At 55.8% G+C, this 19754-nt stretch overlaps 1 protein-coding gene across 1 annotated transcript in view; it reads right to left on the reverse strand.

The window, feature by feature from the left end:
- COL22A1 (collagen type XXII alpha 1 chain) overlaps positions 1 to 19754 on the reverse strand; it is a 189162-nt gene that overhangs the window by 144951 nt on the left and 24457 nt on the right. The window contains exons 3-9 of the mRNA XM_006912934.3: positions 19234 to 19308; positions 15680 to 15791; positions 12420 to 12543; positions 9570 to 9845; positions 4616 to 4696; positions 4074 to 4190; positions 610 to 654 (exon numbers count right to left, since the gene is read on the reverse strand). Of these exons, the coding sequence (XP_006912996.3) occupies positions 610 to 654; positions 4074 to 4190; positions 4616 to 4696; positions 9570 to 9845; positions 12420 to 12543; positions 15680 to 15791; positions 19234 to 19308 (830 nt within the window). The remainder of the gene's footprint in view (positions 1 to 609; positions 655 to 4073; positions 4191 to 4615; positions 4697 to 9569; positions 9846 to 12419; positions 12544 to 15679; positions 15792 to 19233; positions 19309 to 19754) is intronic.

The following is a 19754-nucleotide window of genomic DNA, read 5'->3' on the forward strand; positions in this document are numbered from 1 at the left end:
ACCTCTTCCACTAGCCCCTATGTGACCACGGGTAATGCACGCAGCTTTCTGACACCCAAATGACGACACAAGAGGACAGCCTCACCCAGCTCCGCAGCACTGCGGCCGGGGATGGTGGAGAGAAGGGGCTGCTGTGGCTGAGGAAGGTGCACCCCAGAAGAAGCACCTGGCTGGCTTAGAGCAATTAGTAGTTTGGAAAATTTGTGCAAAAAGAATTTCATGGAATTTAAACATACGGAACCTGCAGTGTGAACAAATAAGACTCGTACAAGCCCAACACCCCGAGTGTCTGAATACAGAGCCTGAAAGGACTGAGCGGAAATAGCTCCACCGAGAGCGAAGCCTGGTGGTGAAAGTGGGCCCTGAGCCAGGGCTGGCGGACCCCAACCCTTTCTTGCTCACGTTTTCAGACTGAGAAATGGAGGTCTGAGCAAAGAGACTCAGATGCTCCAATTTCTATGCTGCTTGCTCCACCCTTCCATCCCAACAAGCTCAGAAGCAAAATCCTGCGGGCAGGAATCGAACACACGGACCGGTCTTCCTGACATAGAGGGCAGAGCGGAGGACTGCTCGGCCCCTAACTGTGCCTCTACCAGCTCCAGTACTGGCCTTCAAGCCGGGGAGTCCTACGGGACCATCGGAGCCCCTGTCACCCTAAAGGAAGAAAGACCAAGGAAAGGAGGGCGGCTCTGTTCTCATCCGTCCCCTTGCTCCCTTCACGAGCTGGTTAGCCACCCACACGCCCAGAAGCCACGTGACGACCAACAGGCCGGACGAGGTTCCCTGGAGCGACAGCCCCTGCTCTTGCTCTGCAAACCTGGCAGGGAACTTGGACATCACCTAATGCAGCCACTGGCGGGACAAAGATAGAGACAAACGAGATGGTACCCTAGGGGCTGTTTTTAGCTGAATGTGCCATCCTTTCAGTTAAAAAACTAATAATCATGTGGCCTGCTGAAGATTCATATACCTATCATTCACTAAAATATAGAACGAGACATGTCTACAGGCTCTTTCTAAATATGAACATTGTTTGCTTTTTAAAATATGTGCTATTTGTATAAAAGCTCTAATTACCGGATGTAAAATTGTGACTTGTTAAGTTATGGATGCATGTAAATATCGCCACTCTAAAAACAAATGCAACATGATCCTTACAATTGTATACGTGTAAATCTCATCACGTCAATGAAGAGTGACACCACACCCATCCACACGTGGGCACCACCCGTCACTGAAGAGCATGAGCACTCTTACGGCCGTGCACTCAGCTACTTCAAGAACAGTTTTAAAAATGCATTCATAAATGTCACTTGCACATGCAAAGAGATGAATACCTTCTGTGTGCTCAACCTCACGTGGCACTCCCCAGAATGCCTTGCGCCCACCAAGAGGTTGGTTCTAGAAATGGCAGCAGCGACACAGGCCTCGTGACCACCCAGGTGAAGAGCAGAAATGCTCTGTAAACTGAGCTGAAGGTTTAAAGCACTGGAAGCCACGTCTGCCTGCGGCCAGAGTTGTCCCCCAGGACTCCCGGGTCCCTCATGTCGCACATCCCATGAAGTGAGGATGGAGGAGGGAACTGCGGCCCCTGTCTAATAAAAGGGTTGCTGAAGCTCTTCCACGTGGCCTCTTCTCGGTGGGGGGCAGGCCCCTACCCAGCCACCTGTGCCTGGGAGCGTCTCGGGCAGGCCTGGTGGTAAGCTTTGACCGTAGGACTTTTTAAGACACACAGCCTATGTGTCTGAAAACCTCTATGCTCAGCACAAATGGGTGTTTGATGTTTACTGTCAAAAATAAGGGATGACTGAATGAATAAAGGAATGGCTTATTGGGCAATACCACCCAGAGTCTGAGGCTGAGCATTTGTAAATTGCTTGATAATCTTGAAGAGTGAGATCTTATCCTGCCAGTGAGAAAGAGAGGGTGTGTTCCTTTACCCCTCCCTCCCATCCATCCACCATCCATCCATCCACCATCCACCCATGCACCCATGCACCCATCCACCATCCACCCATCCATCCATCCTTCATACCCCGATCCACTTATCCATCAATTCAACCATTATTTAATACTTTCAGGCTTTATATCACTAGCTGAAAACACAGACAGGGCAATATTTAGTCTCTACCATCTAGAACTCATCTCATGGAAGTAAAGACACGTAGACACGCTTAGTCCAATGTGATCATCGTCACAGCAGATGGAAGCACAGGCAGAGAGAGAGAAGGTCATATGGCTCTTGCTAAATAGATAGTTATTGAATGGATAGATGATGAATAATGGGAGGGAAGAAAGGAAGGAGGGGCGAGGGCGGGAGGGAAATCACACAGCCAACAGCAGCTCAGGAAGGGTTCCCTGGCTTGTGCTGGAAGAAGGGCAGGCCTGAGCTGGATGGACGGGGGAGTGGGGAAGACGCTCAGGCAGAAGCCGCATCTGCCTTTGCCAGGGGCCAAGAAGATCAGAGTCCTCTAGGAAGCAGGTGGCCGTGCCTGGCGTGGGAGCGGGGAGGGAAGCGGAGTGAGATGAGGCTGCGGAGGCAATGGGGACCCACCGCGGGGCTGCTGGAGAGGGGCCAGGGGTGGAGGGCTGCTCCACCCCAGACTTCCCTCCCCGCTCGTACCAGAAACTACAGGAGCCTCGGCAGGGTACAGCCAGGGCACGGGCCTGCACTGGGGACAGGTGTGGCCTGGAGAGGCTGGCTTTGGCCACCTCCTTGGCACAGGCTGGCTGTGCACACACCGGCTAGTGATCCAAACTTCACAACACTGTTACAGTTCTCATCTGGGTTCTCCACCAAAAACGAGGGCTCGAAAGGATTTGGGCTATTTCTGTTATTTCATTAACGGGTGAACTGGGTCAACAGATTGTGGCCACCCTGAGCCTGCCAGGGGCGGAGGAGGAGCCGCTGCCCAGCACTGCTCCTGCCCACGCTGGCTCCACCCCGGCAGCTCTCAGTCCTCACCCACCTGGCCCCAGGCTCGAGGTGCCTTCGTTCCACCCCCAGGGTCTGGCACCCTGGGTGAAAATAATAGAGGGAAGGTGTGAAAGACAGCAGGGGAGGGGAGGGGAGAGGAGAGGGGGAGAGGGGAGAGGAGGGAGGGAGGGAGAGGGGAGAGGAGTGGGGGGAGGGAGAGGGGAGACTGCCCGCCAGGGCAGGTGTACCAGCAGAAACCTGTCACTGAAATTCCTAGTGTGTCCACTGCAGTTCCCATCGACCGTGATTTCGCAGCTCTGTCTGTGTCCCCCTCGCCCCTTGCAGTCGCTGAGCTGCTGCTGCGTGCTGGCCCCGAGCTGGGAGGTGCAGCACAGCGATGCATGGACAGGACCACAGGCTGGAGACCAAGGCTCTGAGTCTGTGGGGCCAGCAGAACGTCCTGGAGACCCGCTCTGGCACAGTCCTACCTTTGTCATGCTTGTGCATGTGTTTAATTTGTTCAGCTGCAATAGTGGACAGCATATTGTTTTCTTAAAAGGGCCACTGGTCTCCAAAGAAACAAAACAGACAAAGGGCCCAGGCCCTCACTGAGACCCTTAATCTAGGTAATGGATGGGTGGTGGTGTTCACAGAAACACACTTAAGTTCAAAATTAGAGACAAGACGCATAAAAACCTACTCACACGTGCGTTTAGGTTACAGACCATGGCTGGTTAAAGGGAGCATTGAGACGAAAAGGGTGAAGGCGTGCTCCACAGAGCATATCTAACCCCAGTCACAGCCTGCTCTGAGTCTGGTCCCAAACCAAATCCTACTTGAGTTAGTGGCATGTGAGCGGAGGCGATAAAACAGGAGCCAGGAAAACCTCGGGAATGCCTCATTAACTCCAGGAAATGTTAATTAGCACCGATTGGAGCCATTCCCCTCCTAGGGGGCATAAAAGCCAGGAAACGGGAGGTCCAAGGAGCAAGCACACTTCCCTGACCTAAGAATGGCCAGAGCCTGGAGCATCCTGCCCTGGCAGACCACATGCATGATGGGAAACTCCCACCTCCACCACTGACCCTGCTGACCAGCCTGCCTCTCTCAGCTCTGGGGCTCTGGGCAGGGGACTGCGGGTGGACTACAAAGGTACCTTTTCTCCAGCTGGACAGGAGCAGTTGATTGTCTTCAAAAACCCGATTTGTTCACTGCCGGAAGTAGGAGGCTTTGGAGGCGGGGGTGAAGGCTCTGTCAGCACGGTCACCTGGCACTGGAAGGAAAGGCCAGGGGTCAGGACCTGGCTTCTCACCCAGCACTGCTCCCAGGCCTGGCACACTGTGGCCTCCCCCTCCTCTGAGTACCAGAGGCACAGCCAGTTGGTCCCTCCTGGGGATGACCTGCCAGCCCCTGCTTCTCGTTCCCCAGAGCTAGGCCTCATCACTTGGCCAGTAGCCTCAGGGTGGTGCCGACTGAGGCAGGGGCCACAGCTTGACCTGCGTGACCCTGCTGGACCAGGAAAGAGACCCCTACTGATGATCATTGGGCTCCCTCTAGGTCACATTCTGATAATGGACATTCCCCCTAACCCCCAAGTGCCAGTTCTGAGGCCCTGGGAGACCCCCTCCCTTCCAGAGGCTGAGGACGGAGAATCCTCTCCTCCGCTGCCAACCTCTCTGTGTAAGAGTCTCTGCTCACCGGGCCCGAGGGGATGTCGCAACAGGTCTCCAGCTCTGCGTGGCGGGAGTCACAATAAATCACAATCCGCTGTAGGTCAAACTGGAAAGAGAAATGAGGACAGAGGGTGAGCCTCTGGAACCTTCCACAGAACCTTCCACAGCCTCAGACAGGCTCTGCTAGCAGGTGACACTTCCTCCCCAGGTCCCCCCCCGGGCTGACCCGGAGTCACTGCCTTCCCTGAGCTGAGTGTCAGAGGACATCTAAGAGTCGTGTACTCACACGCCTTCTAAAAGTGAGGCCCCAAGTGCAAGCAGGTGAGCTGGCACAGGTCCGCGTCCAGTTTCATTCCACCTGAATGAGGCACAGGCCGCCCTCTGACACCCCCGTCACTGCGTTCATTTAAAGGCCCTTCCGCGATGCTGTCGCAATCGCTTCTGCAAGTTCTGTGTCATTTTCAACCTCTCCAGGTGTCTCCGCACGGCGGTTTAAACAAACTTTTTAAAATAAAAATTTGCTTCTACCACGTCCTTTAATGCCACAACCTCTTAAAATAATTTACATGCACACACACGGACACACACATGCACACATGCGCACACGTACACACACACGCCCAGGCCTCCTCGTAGCACAGTCAAGGCCTCCAGGACTCGCTCCGCCTGCCTCCCCAGGGGCCTGCCCCTCACTCCGGGCTCACTCTACAACATTGGACCTCAGGGGTTCCCATGCCCACGCCTTCGCACGTGGACCCTCCTCTGGGAAAGTCCCTGAAAAACTAGCAAATGCTTAGGCACCCCAAAACCATGCTCGGGCATTCCCTCGGGGTCCACAGATTCTCTGAGGCTCCTGCAAGGTGAGGCTTGGTTCCACTCCCCTGGGGTGTAGGAGGGGCTTAGCCACCTGCTTTAATGAACAGAACGTGGCAAAGGCGATGGCAGGTCACTTCCCAGATCAGGCGGTACAAAGACCGGCTCCTGTCCTGGGGGTCCTGTCTAGAGATCTCAGCACTCACCCGTGGGACACTAGCTGCCACACTGTGAGCTGTCCTATGGCTAAGTTCGGGTGGAGAAACGAGGGCCCCTTCCAGGGGCCACCAGTGAGGAGCTGAGGCCGTCAGCTCAAAAGCCCGCAGGAGGCTGCCCGGCTCCACTTGAGCGAGCTTGCGGGTGGACCGCTCAGCCCCTTTGCACTTTCGAATGACCGAACCAACAGCCAAACGCGGGCTGGCCAGAAACCAGGAGCCACTGAAACCAGGAGACAGTCAATGCCTGGTGTCCTCACTTTTCTTGGACGAGGGGGCGTTTGTTACGCGGCAGATCACTGACACGCCCCCTCTAGTCTCGCAGAGAGCTCACTGTGCCCTCGTCCCCGCCATGCCGGCACCTTGCCATTCAGCTGACACTGAACGTGGTGGGCTGGAGGCAACTCTGTATTTACGTGTCCATCCTCCCTCTGGGCTCCGCGCTGACCCGAGTCCCTCAAGCACAGTGAGCCCTGCTCCCACACGCTTTGCCCTCCCAGTCCCCAGTGGCCCCTCCCTTCTGCTCCTCTCAGCTTTCACCTCCACAAGCACCTGCCTGTGCCCAGGTCCTGTCACTTGTCACTCTAACACGTCATCCTGTGCACCTTCGTAACAGCACTTACCACATACAGCACTGCGTACTTGTTTCTTAGTTTAGTTTCCCAGAATCGGGGTCCCCCGCTAGAATGTAAACTCTGAGATAAGGCGCTCTCTCTCGTCTTCCACTGCACCCCAGCACTGGCGCCATTCCCGACACACAGACGCACAGAAAGCACGGCTGAGGGGTGAACGCGTGCATGGACGAGCGTTTCCCGACTGGCACCGGAGCCGCGTCCGTGGATGGAGACACGCTCTCCCACTACAGTTAACAGTGCCGCTAGCTGCCCTGGTCTCGCGCCTCCCCGACGCCCTCCTCCGGCCTCTGCTGCACTTGGGAGCCCCTCCGCAAGCTGACCGGGCAGGTGCCCAGCCCTTGACCTCGTCCTGCCCTTATGAGGTGCCCCTGTAGGTGTAAGCCCTCAGTCCACTGACTTGGCTTAGTGGAAACATAACAATTCCAGTAGTTTGTCTATTTTATTTCCTGTAAAGACACCAGCCCACAGATGAAAAAAAACGACAAAATCATTCTTTTGAACAAGACCTATTTTGCAGAGACGGTCCTGCTTTCTGCATTAGCAAGCCTACACGCTACAGCTGGGCCCGTCCGGCAGGGCTGCAGAGACAGGCACGGAGAAGGAAGAGGCAGAGGCTCAGGGCTGGAGACCAGGAGCGGCCCGGGCCTAGGCAGAGGCGCTCTGGGTGGGCGGCGGGGAGCGGCCGATTCCCAACTGCCTGAAATCCTGCCACTCCTGGCTGCCCTGACACTTCCTCCCTCTCCCTCGCTGCGCCACGCCAGGATCTCTCCTGACACTCCTCTGGCCCTCGCCCCACTCTGAGACCTCTGCTCACACTCAGGTGGCAGTTCTGGGCTGAGCTGTCACATGGCCCTCCCGTCTGGCTTTCCTTCTGCTCCAGCCGTTGGCAGCTTGGCGACCCTTATCTGGCAACAATGTGGAAACCAACTAGCAGGGCAGAGGGCTTGGAATCTGGGATCAGTCAGACCCAGGCGTGAGTCACAGGCCTGCTGTCCCCTCGGGGCCACCGGCCAAGGCATGCCAACACCGAGCCTCGGGTTCCTCGCCTGGGAGGTATGGTGAGGAGCCAGTCCACAGGGCCGGGTGAGGGCCAAGCAAGGCCAAGAAGCTGCATCCCTCCCAGGGGGAGCCGCAGGCTGCTGTGGTCTCTCCCCGCTGTGTCCGAGGCCCCAAGCCACGAGGTTACAGCCACTGCGCTCAGAAGATTCACGAAGCGGTAAGGCACTTATTGACAACTCCTCCACCTATTCATTAGGTTTTTTTAAAATCTAGAAACCCAGCATAAAACCATAAGTAGGAGCCGTACTCTCACTGACAAATGTCAGAGGGTCTGGGATTCCCCAGGACTGGATGTGAAGTAGGGACTCAGCTGGTGTCAGTGGACAAGAGGAGGAGACTGAAGAACCCACCTGAGCCCCCAGATGCCACACACTGGGCTCAACGTGCCCGATTAAGGGCCCGGTGTGATCATGAATTTAGGAGTCAGGGCAGGACAGGACCCAGACTCCAGACTCGTGGCAAACGCGGAGACTGCGAAGCCTGAGCTCCCACTTTCTGAGCTGGCGACTTTGCAGGAATAATTCAATCTCTGTCTGGTTTTCCTGATGAAACAGGGCACTGTGGTGAGTGCGCCCACGCGGCTGAGTGTGGAAGAACTAACTCAGCACAGTGGCCCCTGCACGCGGTGAGCGGCACACAGTAAATGCCACCAGGTGTTTGCTGCTCCTCTGCAAGGGCTCAGCGCCCCAAGTCCAGGTGGGGCTGCACCTGTCCCACAAAACGAGCAGGGTGGAAGGAAGACAGAGTGGCTGGCAGTGAGTCACCAGGACCGCACCATCCCCAGGCCAGCACCCGTCCTGCCCCGCCCAGGCCCTCGGCCTCTCTCATTATTCCACCTGCGCTCTCCCCTCCCCCTCCTTCCCATCAGCCCTGCCCTCTGCAGCCCCAAAGACCAAATCAGACCCAGCCAGCCTCAACCCTTCCCGGCCTGTGCATGGACGGCCTGGCCCTGCCCCGCACCCTGCCCCGCACCCTGCCCCGCCCACACGCGCTTCAACTCCTGCCACCTCGGCAGGCTGTGCACGCCTACCACAGGGCTTCAGGCTCCTCTGACAGACAAAGCCTATTAATCCCACGAATCACCTCCTCCAGGAAGCCACCCGTCTACCCCACCCACCTACCCTGCTCACCTAGGTCGCACGTCTCTTCTCTGGGTTCTATAATACCTGATGCTTATCGCTATCACGAGTTTTATTTGACTAGACCAAAGTGACCTCAGTGCAAGTCTCTCTTCTCTGAAAATGTGAGTGTCCTAAAGTCAGAGAGAGCCTACTGTGTGTCAGATGCAGTGACAGACAGACGGGACAGAAACTGCAGCCACCACCATGGAGCTTGTATTTTCCCAAGGAAGACAGACAGCGACTGCTTGATCACACAAACCCCACTGCACAACACCTGGACCAGCAGGGGCTCCGCCCACACTGCTGCTGTGAAGGGCCAGACTGTGACGCAGAGAACACAGGTAGGGGGCACCAGGGTGTGGATTAACAGCCCCTCTCCATCCCGGACCAGTTGGACAATTTGGAGCAACTTAAAACAATTTCATATATACATATTTTTTTTTGGTTACACAGGTGTATACATTTGATAGAACTCATCAAAGTACACATTTAAGACCTGGGCAGCTTACTGTATAGGATAACACCTCAATAAATAACATAAAATATATATTTATTGAGTGAATTAACCTAGCCTTACTGAGCCAAAGCTTCTTTATTTTAAACATAGAAATGGTCTAGAAATTTCATGGGTGTCATGAGAATCGAATTAGATTCTATTTTTAGTACCTGAACCAAAGTAGATACGCAAATAATTAGTGCAATGAATAAGTGTTATTCTATAATCCTATAAATATGTATAACTAAATTATAACACTATTAGCTACTATTTATTAAGTACTTACCACGCACGTGGGCTATGCGCATAGATATGGCTTCCTGTATTTTTACATGGCTTCCTGTATTTTTAAACAGACACAGACAGAGCTTTATAGATAAACATGCCATGTCCCTGGTGCTGGCCCAGTGCCCGGCACACGGCGGGTGCTAAATACACACGTGATAAATGACTGGCTGAATGGCTGAATGAATGAGAGAGAGAGAGACTGATGGTGACTTTGGGCACCAACGTGGCAGCTGAGTCAGGGGCTGCCCTGCTAAGCCAGTCCAAGGGGACGGACTGACAGAGGACTCGGCGGGTGTGGGCCATCGGGGCCGTGGCTCTGACGCGCCCTTGGCTGCGGGGGCCCGGCACTCACGTCGATGGGCACGCTGTCGTAGAGGCGCTTGCCGATCACGGCCTTGCCCTGGATGTCGATGTTCTCCCTCTCCTCGATGGGCAGCGTCTGCACCAGCGCGCAGTCGATGTACAGGGACACGTTCGGCGCCTGGACGCTCAGCGCGAGCTTGTGCCAGTCCCGGTCAAAGAGGTCGCTGACCCGGGGGCCGCGGAACACCACCCTGACGGCATCCTCGATGGCACCCACGGCGTTGTACTCGACCGCCCTGTTCTCGCCGTCCAGCCGGATGGAGACCTAGGGAGGAGGGAGCAGAGGCACATGGGCCCAGTGGGGAGGGGCGAGGGGAGGGGACGCTGCAGTCAGACCCGGCAAACCTGGGGTGACTGCTGCTGTGACCCCGGCCAGCTGGCCTGCCACAGCGGGCCACTACACACTCCAGCCTCAGCTTCCTCCTCCACGTGACGGTGTGAACATGTACTGCGCGGGCTGTTCCGAGCCCGGTGCTAGGTGGGACGACTGGACTCACATGTGACTCCAGGGCCCCCATGCCAGCTGCCCCGAGGGACTCTGCACGTAAGAGCGCTTCTGTGACATGAGACACCTGGTATAGAGGAGCTCGAGTCATGAGACCAACCAGGACCCTCCCCCACACCTCGAATAGTTTCAGTGTCTCTTAAAACCCCAGGCTGGCAAAGCAGAGCACATCTTCCAGCCAGAGGCCAGGGGCCAGTCTGAGACTTGTCCATTAACCCGCCTCAAGGATAAAGCTGGAGCTCCAGCAGGACCAAGTTTCTTGGTGGCAGAAACTCGCCTGCTTTGTTCACTGTCAGCCCTTTGAAAAATGCCTGGAAAACTCCAGAAGAGAGCTCATTCTTGTTTCTCTTAGAATGAATTAGTGAATGAATGAGTGAACAAACGAATATGTTCTCATCAATGTGCTCATTTCTTCATCCCTTGTGCAATACTCACTGAACCTCCTGAGAGAGGCAAGCAACATGCCGGGTGTCAGGAATGCAGCAGTGAGCAAAATCGACACGCTACCCGTGCATGACTGGCCACCAAGGACACTTCCCGTGAAGGGCACTCCCCCAAGGCTTGCCGGCGAAGCGGAACTGCCAGGCACCTCTTAGAAAAGGAGCCTGAAGCCCTCGAAGGCGGGCTTGGTCTCCCGTCAGCTCGGCAGCACCTCAGCCCATGGCTGGTTCTGGCAGGAGCAGAGGGGCAGCCATGGCAGACAGAGAGCATGCCAGCTCTGCAAACGTCATGGGGGAAAAGCACCCAGACCGGGGTTGGTGAGGGCTCGCCCACAGGAGTGTCATGGCAGGTGCCCAGCCCCACTGCACCAGACCCTGAGACACGGGAGAAGCAGCGCTGCGTGCCTGCAGATGCGGGTGGATACGGGTCGCCGGGAGCAAAGGCCTCTGGAGAAGAATCTCATCCCCACCACACCCTGTACCGTGCAGCCTCCCGCGCTTATGACATCAGGCCACTCAGCAGTCAGGCCTGCCAGTGCCTACGCCGCTGAGTCTGGCCAGGGAGGCCACAGAAAGACTGTTCGTTCAGTGGGGCCAACTGATGGAGACAGGAGCCCGCTGAGCACAGCCGGTAAAAGACAGGCTTGGAGCCTGATGGCCTGGGTTCAAATCCCACCTTTCCTTTTCATTACCTATGACACTCAGGCAAGTGGCCTAACCTCGCTGAGGTCCAGGCCCCCTCTTTGTAAGACAGGAACAGCAGAGGCCCCATGCAGGACGAACAGGACAAAGTGAGTTACGACTTGTGAAGCGCTCAGGACAACCCGTAGCTCCTACTAAGTGTGTGCCACGTCAGGGTCCGGCTCCGTCACAGCAAGGACAGCCCACTGCTTCGGAGGGCCGCCCGAGAGTGGCTGCCACGGTCCAATGGCTTGAACACATTTCTATTTTATTTCAACCCCAAGTGAAAACAGTCAGTATCTCCTGGTTGACGGGGGAGCCATGTCTTCACACGGTTCACTTTCCAAGAGCAACCCCAAGTGAAAACAGTCAGTATCTCCCGGCTGACAGGGAGCCATGTCTTCACACGGTTCACTTTCCAAGAGGACAATGGTGAACGACAGACGAAGATACGGCTGGGCCATGAACTCTGAGAACACGGGCTTTGGGATTTGGCAGAGCACGAAAGCAGCATCGCTTGCAGCTCACACCAGCGTGACATGTGGATGGCTTTGATTCTGTGACAGGTCTTTCTTCGCTCGGCCACATGCTGCTGAAGGGTTTTGGGCCCAGACACATGAGGTGGATGATGACGGGCTGCAGAGCCCTGGTCAGGGTAAAACCGAAGAACAGCATAGAAGGAAACCATCTGACAGAACTGTCCTGGGTATCAGGCACTGTTCCGGAAGCTTCCACCAACCATTCGTGGTGGGCATTGTGTTCTAGTTTACAGCTGAGAACTAGAAAGACTCAGAAGGCCAATCTGTTTCAGGGCCCACACCTGGAAGTGGGCAGACATGAGATCTGAACCCAGGTCTTACTGACTCTCAGCCACTTTCTTCCATGACATCACGGAGCCGTGTCACTCAGGCTGCTGACAGGGCACGTGCCGTAGGCCAGCCCCCTGGTTAGGCAGAGTGTCCCCAAGACAGGAGTAGATCTTCGTTCCCACCAGAGAATCAGGCACTCGGCCCTCAGTGGCAGAAGCAGCTGCACCTGTCTGCTGGGTGACACTCCCTGCAGGTTCCCTGGGCCTCCGTACACCGGACGCCCCATCTCCGGGGCCCAAGAGAAAGGCCCCTGGAGAAAACATGGTGGGTGAGGCCATCCTCATGAGAAAGACATGGAAAGCTGGAGGCTCGCGGAGGAAGGTGACAGGGCATGCGGCTCATACCTGTGGGATGCCATACTGGTCGATGACCTGCCAGATGTACCAGTCTTCTTTCCGAGACGACTTCCTGAACCGGAAGGTGGTAACGAAGGCGTACTCGTCAGGCAGCCCTTGAGGGAACACGTCCCTGGAGAGAGGCGGAGACACCAGGCTTAGTGAGGAGAGTAGGAGACACGAAAGAGAGGCCACAGCCCCGGGGTCACTACGTCCTGCCAGCTGCACCATGTCTAAAATCCAGCCTGTCCTCACTGCCTTCCCTTTCCCATACGACCCTGTGCAGACCCCACTGTGGTGCTGCCATGGTGGCCCTGCCCCCACTCTCATGTCTGGCTCCTCCTCTCCACCATCACCTACAGAAGCAACAATAAATGCTAAACTGCCACACCCCCCAGGTCAAATGCAGCTGAGCATCCTGGGACCTACCCTTCCCCCTCGCGAGAAGCTCGGATCCCCAGCCTAGCGCAGCCAGGCTCTGAGGGTTAACGCAGCATGACCTGACGGGTGAGCAGCAGGAGGGGGCTCACACACAGAGGGGCACCTAGCCTCCAGGACGCTCGCTCAGCTCATCCATCAGCTGCTTGTCCGTTCCCCTGCAGACCTGGCCAGGTGGGGCCCAGCCCCGCTGAGGCAGGGAGCTGCCTGGGGAATGCACGTGGCCCCGACTCCTCCATCGCAGGGGCTGGAGGCTGTCTGGCCAGAGAGCCAGGAAGGGAAATGAGGAGGAAGGCGGCTGGGTTCCCGGTTCTCAGGCCTGTGGGCCCTCAGGGACCTTCATTTGGCTGCAGAACCCGTGAGCAAAGTCTGGTCTCCCTCTCTGATGTTTGGCTCACAGACCCAAGCTAGGGGTTGGCCCGGCTGTTCAGAGTCATCCCGCAAGCTGGGACTTCACCCCGGACCACATCCGGGCACAGGCGGCATGTATGTACAAACAAGTGAGAAAAACTATAAATATTGAAAGTGATACCCCTTTTCATTATGAACAAAATTAACCTATAAATTAAAATTGCATGTATGTATCTGTGCATAAATTTCAAAGCATTAGAAATAAAGGGATATTACTCTTTTCTGAAATGTCAGCTTTGCTGCTTTGACTTTGTTTCTGGTGTTTTGCCATTAAAGCAAAACCGTTACTTCTCAGTAACGACTCAGTATAACATGAGCCAAATCCATTATGCAGAAACACTGCCACCCCGAGTTCCCCAGAGCAGCCCCAGCCCCTCTGCTCTCTGCTCCAAGTCTCGTGAGAAAGATGCCACCAGCAAACGCGAGGGGCCTCCGTGAGGCCCTCCCGCCAACTGTGCAGCACGTGCTTTCTTCCTGTGTCAGGTTCTCCCTCCACTGTACGTTTCCTTTAAAGTGAAGTCGTACTTGATCTTTCGTTTCCAAGCAGTGGGGATGACGAACTAGAGAAATCGGGACAAAGAAGTACGGGGAGTGGGGTGAGAAATGGAGACTAGATTGTGTGTACCCTTGTGAGCATGGGAGCAGGTAATTAAGAATGATCTCGGCCAGCATCTGCACAGAGAGCAATGCTCAGGGTCGGGAAAGACGCCCCCTCTTAAGTCTGTTGTAATGATTAGGTCTCCACTGCACAGGTGACAAAAGGGGACTCAGAGGAGGTGACTTGCTGCCTTCCTCTTCTGTACATCTCTCTCATGGGGTGTAGGTGCTGTGAGCCTCGGATGGCAGACGTTAGAGTCCAGCGAGATGCTGGGTGCATGGGTGGCACTCAGACTGCTCGCCGAACTAGAAAAATAACTGCGTGGAAGCAAAAATTCTACCAAATGCAAAGCTCTGTGGCCTGGTGTCCCAAGCCCACCTTTGCCAGGCTAGGAGCCAACAGAGCATGTTCACTGATTGGAGATTGGCCAATTCCATTCATGCGTTCAACAAATCTTTTTTTTTTTTGGAAATTTTTCCCATTCAATGTTTAGAGATAAAAGGGTTAACCATTCTGCAGGAAAGTCCCCTTTTCATATTGAAATCTGATAGCGATTAAATCCAGGCATTTTTCCAAACTGCTGCGTGAAGAGAATGCTGAAGGCCATCACCACGCAGCACACTGCAACGTCAGGCCTCTTCCTCCACCAATCCTGGCACACTTCCAAAGTATACCCAACAACCACAGTGAGGCCGGCGAGGCCCCAGCCACATCTCAACAAATCTTGACCGGTCTTCTCCTCTGGGCAGAGCTCGGCTTGATGCTGGGACCACACCAGAGGCCGGACTCGGTCCCCTCCAAGAGCTCCTCGCTGAGCAGGGAGGCCATCTGTAAGTGACTCACTGCACAACGACTAGTCAGGTTCAACCTTGCCATGCTTGATGCAGGAATATGGCTTGCAAGGAAAGAGGAGGAGGTGAGGCCTCGTCTGGGGGCCTCTCTGAAGGCACCGCGGTCGGGCTGTTCTTTGAAGGATGAGCAGGTGTCCCAGGCGGAGAGGAGATCGTGAACAAAGGTGGGAGCAGCGTGCCCAGCAGGCTCCAGGACAGAGACAGAGGAGCCAGACGAGGGAGGGCTGGGTGACAAGCTAGAGGCCAAAATGGTAGGACGGGGCCAGGCCACACACAGGCCTTTCCAGCCCTTTAGCTTCAATTCAATTCAAGAAGTTAAAGGGTTTTAAGATGGAGGAAGAAGGTCAGGACAAAATATCATTTTTATTCTCAAAAAATCTACCTGAGAGAAGAGGAATGGAACACTTATTTGGGTGTTGTCAGCAGCACTTGGCTGGAGACCGTGAACAGCTTGTCACTTCATAATCTTCTCAACAATGTTTCAAGGCAGAAACGTTCACATCAGCCGAACAACATGACATCACTGAGAAACGGGGGCACCTGATGACACGGAGGCCGGGCACCCAGTAAGTACTAAAAGTGGGTCTCCACGGGCCAAAACGACTTCGTGACTCGGTGCTGCTGTGCCTGCCGCATAATGCAGTGCTCGTCCAGAGGAGGCGCCATGTCCCACCTGGGACACTTCACTGTGAATGTTTGCTGTTTAATGAACTGATAGAAAAATGCACGCATGAGTCAATGATCGACGCCAGATCGGTATGGAGAAGTGAGCACGGAAGGGCCCAGGAACCAAGGCAGTCGACAGACATGAGTCTGCTGACACAGGTCGCGTTTCAGGTCAGCGGCTCAGCTGCCTCATTCCAGGGCGACCCTCGCAGACACTGAGTAGGTTAAAGCCCTGGTTGGCCCCCCCACCCCCTCCACGACGCCCCAGACACCCAGCAGGTCTGGAAGGGGAGCTGAGCACTCACTCAGTCCTCTGCACCACGGGGAAGGATCCCATCCGGACGTAGGAACTCTGCGCCCCGTTCTCTCGCCTCCCCAGGATCTCCTTCACTCTGAACAAATCCATCAGGTCGAAACCTGCGTGAAGAGAAGAGCTGGGGTGAGTCTGCTGAGAGGGGAACCCACTCTGCGAAGGGGGCTCGCCCGCCTGCCCTGGGGCGCGACTGGGGGCTTACGCAGAGGAACTGTTCGAATGCATGCTCGGGAGCAAACGTGAACAACAGTAAGTCCAGAGGGGTCCAGCGTCCGTTTCCAACCCCAATTCCAGGAAAGGGTGCAGGAGACGCTGGGCTTTCCAAGGAAATGTGACCGCTGCAAAAGTCCAGGGTCGCGATCAGGCAAAGGCAAGTGGGAGGTGTCCCGCTGCGATGCTGGGGGCCTGGGAGTCCGGGAGGCCCACAGGGAGCACCTGACCCCCACAGGCTGCTCTGCAGCCAAAGCGGCCATGCGGGGGAGGGCGAGCGTCTCACTCAGACACACTGGGCCCTTCCTACAGCCACAGCGTGGCGACTCGCCTGGTTTCCTTTATCGCTGGGCGCTTTCTTAAATGTAACCATTTTCAAGAGCGAAACATCGGCCAGAAGAAAATGGTCTTTCTTCCTGGTGCCGCATTCACTGAAAGGTGTTTTTCTTCTGCGTTGATGCTAACAGAGGACCTCAGGTGCTCTGGCAATGTGAAGCAATGGGCAAGCCAAGGCTCTGGGCTCAGGCGAGTTGCTGGGGACAGAGGTAACCTGATTCGGTCACTGCCACGAGTTCTTCCTGGGGACCACAGTGGGAACCTCTGACCCATGCCCTGAAGGCAATGCATGTCCTCTGTGAAATGCCATCAGGAGGAGCCTCAGGCTCTGGCGACTGCTCCACCCCTTCCCCAGAGCCACACCCACCACTGCTGCCCTGGTTATACTGGACCAGACAAGGAACTGGGGAGGGGGTGTCCTGAGCAGACCCCCAGGGGCACCAGCTGATGGGAAATGTCACTGAATGAACGAGCAGAGAAGCCCTCATTCCTTCTGTTGGCACAGACCCAGCCTGCTTTGAGCAGACACTGGACGCCAGCCTTCACATGTCATGGGAGGACAAAGGGCATAAGGTGCCCCTGCTGCTCTGGACTCAACACCTCACAGATTCCAATGGCCCCAGCCAGAAGCAGCTGGCGGGACACGGCTGGCGCCCCACACCTGGAAGTGGCCAGGGGGCCGGAAGCTCCTGACAATGGAGGGGCAGGTACCTGGGAACGCAGTGACTGGCCGGAAGGCCCTGCACAGCCCCACAGTCCCAGGCTCCGTGGAACGGACACCAGGTGGCAGAGGGCGTACAGGCTGTTGAGGGCTTGGGTTCTGTTCCTGGGAAGACAGGCAGAATAGGTAGAAGCAGGTTCCAGAGCCTCTGTCCTGGGTCTGAACGCCAGTGAGCACTGGCCGGGGGCGTGGCCAGTGTCCTCGCGCCTTCATCAGCGACGAGCAGACACGCACAAAGCAGAGCTGCGCAGAGTAGGCACCCGCACCTGTCATCCCAGCAGCCTGGTGCAGGTGGGTTGACTGTTAATCTCTGACTCTCCTGCCTGCCTGAGGGGAAAGCCCCTGGAGGGGCTGCTGTCAGGTTACTGCAGCGGGGCACTGCAGGTGGGAGGCGGTGTGCAAGCGAAGCTGCCGGTTTAATTCAGGGAGTGAAGGCGGGGACAGGAGAGCACCTCGCGCAGACTCGCCGGGGTCCGGGGCTGCCCGTTCATAGACGCTGCAGCTCTGCGACTTCAGGGCGATCGCTCCTGTCCCTAAAACTCCATTTCTCAGCCGTACAGAGCAGAACAGGGGCCGCTTCGCAGGACTGCCCGCGGCCTCACACGGATGCTGAGTGGTGGCTCTTACTCAGAATCTGGTGGACACGTGCCCAAGGCCAGCTGTGCAAGGTTGGGGAGAGAACACAGAGGGCCTGTTCTCCCACTTCGCGGCTTCGTCAGCTGTCACCAGAAACTGCCACTTTAAGCTGGTTTCCCTCTAGCAGTTACACGCGGGAGAATGAAACCGTTTTATAAAAGCGAACATGTGCTCTACTTTCTGGTTTCGCTTCTATTGGCTTCAATGAATAAAAACAAAGACTTAAACACGACCAAACTTTGGACAACAGGCAATTAACTAGGTGGCAGCAAAGGGCACCAGAGAAGAGATGAACTGCCTGCAATAAACACGGGCCAGGAAAGAAGACGAAAAACGTTCCCGAGGTAAACAGACTCAGGTGCAAGGCGCCGGGAGATGAAGAAGCAACCTCGTCACACGGAAGCCCGAGGCGCACCTCCCTGCCGTCTGCGGGCTGAGCCAGCAGGGAGGCCACAAGCCAGCGACCGCCCCGTGCCAGGCGCCCACTGAGCACTCTCCTTGTCCTTCAAAGGTGTGCAAGGGACAAAGCCTTGCCGGACGGACTCCCGAGGGCACCAGTTGCTGTGGTGCGTCTGGCAAGGTGCACACAGCTTACCCGTCACAGGACTGTCTCGCCCACTAGACGGTGAGCAGTTTGATGGGACCTGGTCTGACTCATGTTTCTATCCCCAAACAAGTCAGGAGCTTTTGTAGTTGTTCGTGCTTGTGGCACCGTTTGTGGAAAGAGGGAAGGAGAGAATAAAGAATTCACCAGACATTAGGGGCTCCCATGTAGTCTATGCCCCCTTGGCTGCTTAGATTCCAATAATGAACCAGACAAAACCCCAACCCCTCAAAGATTATTATCTGCTGGGAAAGAGACACACGAACGAGCAGGGTTAGTCAATGATAAGGAGGGAGACTGGCTGGGCTTGACCTTGGCAACCCAATGGGCTATCAGGGAGGGCTTCCCTGAGGTGATAAGGCTTGGCCTGAATTTGAAGAATGAATAAGATTTGGGCAGAGAAGAAAAGGCCACGCGTGGTAGCTGGGTGTGCACAGGTCACTGGACCCAAGTCAGCCAGGTTCTTCTGGGAAACCTAGCTATTTCAGGGTGTCAGGAGCCACTGTGAGGGGCACGCTGGCCAGGAGTAAGGCAGGCAGCGGCAGGTCATCCTGGGTTCTGCCGGCCACGTGGGAGATCTGAGTTTATTTCTGTGGGCAATAGGGAGCCATGGAAGGGTTTTACAGCAGGGGAGAAACACAACCCTGTTTCGGTTTTCAATGATGGTTCTGGCAGCTGTGGATGGAGGAGCTGGGAGACCAGCAAGGACAAGACTTGGTAGGATTTTTCCAGGGAGGAGGGATGGAGGAAGCTGTTGGCCTGGAGGCTGTTTGGGATTGGTGATTATCTGCATGTGGGAGCCTATGTGGGAGGAGAGAAATCTAGGATATCTGTGGCCAAATTTCAGACCTGCACTGGCCCTCGTTAGCTTCCCAGGAAAACTGTAGGACGCCTTCATTCGCTCCCATTTGCAGAACCTGTGGTCACCACAGCCGAGGGGGAACAGGGCTGGCGAGGCCACCCCCGAACCCAGGAGGGGCACGCCCAGGCCCAGCAGCAGCGCGGCAGAGCAAGCGCACAGGGTGGCTGGTCCTCTTACCTGTGATTTCCTTGGTCCCGCCACTGGCGTGCTTGAAGCGGTCTCCTCCCACACGGACGCTGGGGCAGAGCACGTCTGAGAAAAGCGAGAGGAAACAGATAGATGAGCAAACGTGACCACAGTCCCTCCGTGGGATGCGACCGCACACAGACACCCCCGCCATCTCACAGCACGCTGCACGTCCAGCGCGTGAAGCAGATGCAGACGTGAACAAGACATTGTCCCAACCTCGAAGGAGCTCAGAGTCACCTCCATGAGAGGGAGCCAGACACCAAAATCCATATGATCAACAGTGCAGTAAGTGACAGAAATGGGCACCGCTTGCTGGGGGGTTCAGGGCACAGACCCAACACCTGGCCTGCCTTGGCGAGGGCAGGGGAGTTTCCTGGAAATGCGATGCTTGAGGTTCTCTTAAAGAAACAGTAAGACTTCACCAGACAGATGAAAAACAAAAGGTGACACAGGCTGAGGAAGCCTCACTTAAAAAGGCACAAACTTATCCATGAAAATTCCAAGTCAGC

Source organism: Pteropus alecto, unplaced genomic scaffold, assembly GCF_000325575.1.
Source record: "Pteropus alecto unplaced genomic scaffold, ASM32557v1 scaffold105, whole genome shotgun sequence".
In the NCBI taxonomy this organism is placed as follows: domain Eukaryota; kingdom Metazoa; phylum Chordata; class Mammalia; order Chiroptera; family Pteropodidae; genus Pteropus; species Pteropus alecto.